The 5750-nt window shown below is 41.9% G+C and overlaps 1 protein-coding gene across 1 annotated transcript in view; it reads left to right on the top strand.

Moving 5' to 3' along the window:
• Window positions 1-607: 607 nt before the first annotated feature.
• si:dkeyp-118h9.7 (sacsin) overlaps window positions 608-5750 on the top strand; it is a 26859-nt gene continuing 21716 nt past the window's right edge. The window contains 4 exon segments of the mRNA XM_057336107.1: window positions 608-697; window positions 1177-1244; window positions 1515-1602; window positions 1789-1900. Coding sequence (XP_057192090.1) covers window positions 1210-1244; window positions 1515-1602; window positions 1789-1900 — 235 coding nt within the window. The 5' untranslated portion in view covers window positions 608-697; window positions 1177-1209.

Below are 5750 nucleotides of genomic sequence, written 5' to 3'. Positions count from 1 at the left end.
ATTTGTTAATCTTTTCATTTTTTTATAGGCTATGGGACCCACATATTAACATAGATAAACATTTGTTTTCATTGTTGTTGGGTTCTCTGTACCAAACTGGATGGCGCAGCCTTGAAGCCCCCTCGGGCTTATGGTGGTCAAGGGACCCTGGGCACTGGCCCCATCGGCCCGGTCAGTAATCCATCCCTGGTTTATGAGTAGCCTAAGGCAACCCCCTGGGATCGAACCAGTGCCCTTGTTGCTAAAGCGCCATGCTCTAACCACAGTGACACACAAAAGATTTTATATATAATTTTATCAAATATATTATTAAAATGAATAAGATATCAAGTTTTTTGTGTTTATTTCTGTTCAGTCAGTGATAAAGAGTGAAAAGGATCGTGTGTGCGCGCGCAAGTTATTCACGAACGCAAGTATTATTTATTTAATTTCTATTAAGCTTGTAACCGTTCAAACATATTTGAAGTATGTAAGCTTCATTACTCCTGCTTTTGTGTGTGTGCGTGCGTGCGTGTGTGTGTGTGCGTGTGTAATATGTACACAACTATGACAAGGCATCCAGGAAGGATACGGCTAAGTTTCGTTTGGCTTCAGCTCGACTCTTTCTAGAGAACAGAAACCCAACGCATTTATCCGTCACATTCTCGATGCCTTGATTCATTCAGTCAATCAGGAGCATCACCAGCGCACACTGAAGGTAAGAGAAACACAACAAACATCTACATTTATAATGTCTTATTGACTTTCTTGGTGATCATTAAAACCTTTTTAAAAACATAGATATTATATTTCACTTTCCGCTTATACAGTATTTATTTAAGTTTTTTTTTATGAACGCTGCTTACAAATGTAGTCAGAATGCAACTTAAATGGCCCTCAAACAGAAAAAAGAGTCTTTTCCTTGAACCGACACAATTCTGAGAAGCGCATCGTCTTCGCTTCGGATGCGGAGCACAAACCAAACGCGTTGTGGGAGCAGATGCTGGAAAATATATGACGTCACTGCACCTATAGTACTGTTCATGATAAGGAAAAACATGTTTATTTAAAAACACAGGATAGTCTGGATGTTGGTCAATCGTCAAACACCCAGACGAATTCATTGAATGATTCAGTTGGTGAGATCTGAACTGGTTCAAGGGTTGATAGTGTGAAGTTAACAGGTTTTCTGCTCAGTTTCTTTCAGCACACTGACTGTAAAGAAGAACAATGAGTTCAGAATCGAGGCACAAGAAGAAGAAAAAGTGAGTAAATGTTTTGATTATTTTCCTTAAAGCTCACAATAAATACGTGATTTTGTCCATAAAATTACTGAAACTTTATATTTCAATTAGATAAAAATTAAAAGAAAAAAAGACTGCTAGTCCAATGTTTACAGATAACTGTTATCATGCCAACACGGGATTAAATAAACACATTGTTAGTTCATCTATTGTTAGTTCATCTAGAACCTTCCGTTTAATGTATTATGTGTTTTGTGTACTTTGTGGTAACTCTTACATTGTTTATTATAGGAATAAATTTGGTGCAACATCACCGCCATTTATTGATTATCTGAAAGAGATTTTAAGAAGGTACCCGGACGGGGGACAAATACTGAAGGTATGTCTGTTGGAATGAAATAATCACTTATTTTATTCCTATTGCAACTTTTATTTGTACTAGACATGGTATGACACGTTTGAGGTTTAAGCATCTCCTGCTGTTTCACAGTCTTTTTTGTTGTCTGTTTGAGGTTAACCTCTTTCTTCTATATCTAATGGTTATAATTGTGGTGTAATATCTCAGGAGCTGATCCAGAATGCAGATGACGCGGGAGCTTCTTCTGTAGTGTTCGTTCATGATGAGAGACATTATGGGACTCAGAGCCTGTGGAGTGAAGAGCTCAGAAAGTATCAGGGTATGAAATAACATGTCAATATTTTAGAAACCAAAATATCCATGTGCCACTGATATCTGACATGCGTACTGCCAACCAGATCTCCCATGAATTCATAACTATTTTAACAAAAACGTATGACTATTAGAAAAAAAGAAACACTGAAGCCCCTCCCTAACCCCGCCCCTAAACCTAAAGGCCAATCCAGTACCTCAGAGATGACGTATTGTTGTAGGCGAACCCGGAAGTTAGCGCCACGCTAGTTCCCTCCGAAAGCCTATGCATTTTACCCATAGACTTTTGGATTAACAAAGGTTTATGATGTTTACAAGTTTTGTCTATCAAGATCATCTTTACAGATTAACACAATATTTGCTATTTTTGAAGCTAAAATACAATCGGCAGAAGTGTAAAGCTAACACGATGCTATAAACAGACTACACTTAAGGTCACTGGATATCAACGTCACCACCACCAAACCTCCGACAGCTCTTTCAAACTTTATTAAAAATGTGTTTCCTGGTGAGTAATTACTCCGTGAATGACTCTGCATACGTTTGAAGAGATTTGTGCTCATGTTGCATTATTTGTGAGCTTTATATGCGCGTTGACGTCTAACGGCCCTGCCAAATGAAGTTGTCGCTTTTATCAACTTAGCAACCGCCATTTTTAAGAAACAATAAGGCTTTATAACAAGCGGGTTATAACTGGTGTGTTTTAGGTCATAGAATAAAACGTGAAAAATTTAGAGGTTTTGTTTACCACAGACCTTATTTCAGGTGATTTACCAAAAACCCATAAAAAAACCCATAGACTTTGGAGCGATGGAACCGGAAGTCCTAAAAAGCTTTCCTGTAGCTCAGTGGTAAGAGCATTGCGTTAACAACGCAAGGTTGTGGCGCAGGTCCCAGGGATTGCACATGCCTATGTATAAATGTATAGGATAAAGCAATGTAAGTCGCTTTGGATAAAAGCGTCTGCCAAATGCGTAAATGTAAATGTAACATTCTGAGTCGCTTCTGGGTTTTGCATACAAAACTACGTCATCTCTGAGCCTTGCATATTTGACTTCTGCTTTGGACGTGCGCCATAGCCTTCACAGAGCCGCACACCCTACACTGTACCATCTCTCCAAAAATGTAACTGTTGTCAATTCGACGCGGACTGCAAGCGCCACGATTGGTCTGCTTGAACTTTCCCCTCAGGTCAAAAAGATGCCTGCATGGGGTTTGACTATATTTACAGATACCCCCTGTATCACAGCACACACAAACTGCAGGCAGTTTGCTTCAATCCATTAGAAAAAAACATTTTACTCCACATAAAATGCAGTTCATAACAACTAAATGTATCTCCTATCAAATATTGATTCTTCATTTTTAATCTTCTATGTATGTATGAACCGTTTCTGACCAATGAGATCAAAATGTCTTTATTTTCTCTTTTATTGTTATTGTAGTATTATTTTCCACGTGTATTTTATTACAGCACCTTATATCTACAGGAGAGTGTTAATATCATATTTCAGTTCACTTGCCCTGTGCGTACAACTGTTTGATGTCATAAAAAGCAATATGGCCGTCCCCGTAGGTTAAAACGAGTATTACATGTTGTTTTTAAAGGGTTAGGTTAAAATAATGGAATGAGGTTAGGTTTGGGAAAATGTTGAAATGAAAATATATTTCATAAAGCAATTGGTTTACGGTGATTTTATAACAGCTAAAGTGATCACTTTTCCTCCATCACGCCCAAGCGTTCTAAGCGCGGTCTGAAACGGTAACTGTAACAATGTTCAAAGTAAGGAAGTAAGGAAGGAGGTGGGAACCGGCAAACATTGAATAAACTTTTAATAACCAACCACAAAATGAAAGTAAAGGGCAGACAGCTACATCATGGTCAACTGCCGGCCACACAAACATAAATAAAACTTAACACAATATCCAGGCCTGGTCCTCTCTCGTCCTTCACTCCTGTCGCTCATCCTTTTATGCTTCCGCTCCTCCGTGAGAGATGCGAGACCGGTGCTCGCACCGTTCCCTCACGGCTCTCGTCCCACCTTCCTCGTTACATACCCCCATCGCCCCTCACAGGCCGGGGGGGTACCCATGAGACTCTACTCCCCCCGGGGTCAGTCTCGGCGGCCGCAGCACCTGGGGGTATGGACAGACGAGATGAGAGAAAAGGAGACGGAAGCACAAGGAGCGAAAAAGAAAATCTGGTCCGGTTCCCCGATACACTGTCGCCCAGCCTCAGCCAGCCGAGAGGCTCTTTCTCGCGGTGCCATGTAGTGGTACTGGATGCTCAACGGCTCGATCCTCCTCCACCCCCTGGCGGTCGGCGATGGCTCCTCTGGCTGAGGGCAGCCGGCAGCGAGTCCCCTTTATGGCGAACGGCAGCAGGCTCCGGCGCACGGCCAATGGCGATGACTCCTCCGCTCCTTCCCGGACGGCAACCACCCCACCTCGGCCCAGGAGCACGGCAGCGAGGTCTTCGTCCCATCCGAATACTTGCTCCAGCACCACCGCCTCGGGCAGCCGTTGGCGGACATCCCTCGTTCGCGCTCCCCGACCCCGCAGCACCGCGAGACCCCTCGGGGCGAGGGCTCTTCGACAGCATGTCTCTCCTTCCTCCCGGGTTTAGGCACCAATGTAACAATGTTAAAAGTAAGGAAGGAAGGAGGCGGGAACCGGCAAACATTAAATAAACTTTTAATAAAATAAACAAACAACAAAAACGAAAGTAAAGGGCCGACAGCTACCTCACGGTTAACTGCCAGCCACACAAACATAAATAAAACTTACCACAATGTCCAGGCCTGGTCCTCTCTCGTCCTTTTAAGCTTCCGCTCCTCCATGAGAGATGCGAGACCGATGCAACGCACAGCTGACACTCATTTACATTTACATTTAGTCATTCAGCAGACGCTTTTATCCAAAGCGACTTACAGATGAGAGAAACAACGGAAGCAATTGGAACAACATATGGACAACAAAAAGCATAAGTGCAATAAAAGAAAATTGGTCTCATATAGCCTATCACAGTATACAGAGCTAAGGTTGTTGTTTTTTTTGAAAGTGTAGAAAAGAGATAGAAGTGTGTTTTCAGCCGGTTCTTAAAGATGGCCACAGAATCTGCTGATCTTGTAGCAGCGGGCAGATCATTCCATAAATGTGGAACTGATCCAGAGAAGGTATGTGAGAGAGATCTTTTACCTTTTTGAGATGGCACCACAAGACGTCGACACTCTTATATATTATATAATCATTACTCGCGTCACCGGCCTCGCACCATTCCCTCATGGCTCTCGTCCCGTCTTCCTCGTTACAGTAACGGTTATGTTTCTATGTGAGACTGGTTCAGCACAGCAAAATTACAAACCGTTCTCGGCCCGGAATGTTCAGCACTGTTGTCTAACCGCTGAATCGTGCTGATAGAATGCGTGTAGTGACGTCGCCTCTCAGGATTAGTCACTCGTCGGCCGAAGCCAAAATAGCACGTTATTAAAATAGGAAATAACTTAACACGTTAACAGTTGGAGGGGTACAAAGAGAAACAAAAACGTTTTTCAAGTCATAGCTCATACCGGCTTGTTCTTAATGGGTTTGTTGTGTCGCGTTGCACCGCATCAGTGTGGAAGAATAAAAAAACTATAATCAGAATCAGAATCAGAATCAGAAGAGCTTTATTGCCAAGTGTGCTTGCACACACAAGGAATTTTCTTTGGTGTTGGAAGCTTCTAGTACAGACATTCAACACAATGACAATACAATATAATACGATTTACAGTCTAAAAGATTCTAAATTGTGCATATATAAAATAAAGACTATTTTACAGAAAATGGGGGATAATAACATATAAGAGACATTGTAC

Source organism: Triplophysa rosa, linkage group LG6, assembly GCF_024868665.1.
Source record: "Triplophysa rosa linkage group LG6, Trosa_1v2, whole genome shotgun sequence".
In the NCBI taxonomy this organism is placed as follows: Eukaryota; Metazoa; Chordata; class Actinopteri; order Cypriniformes; family Nemacheilidae; genus Triplophysa; species Triplophysa rosa.
This window is presented reverse-complemented; position numbering and strand designations above follow the sequence as displayed.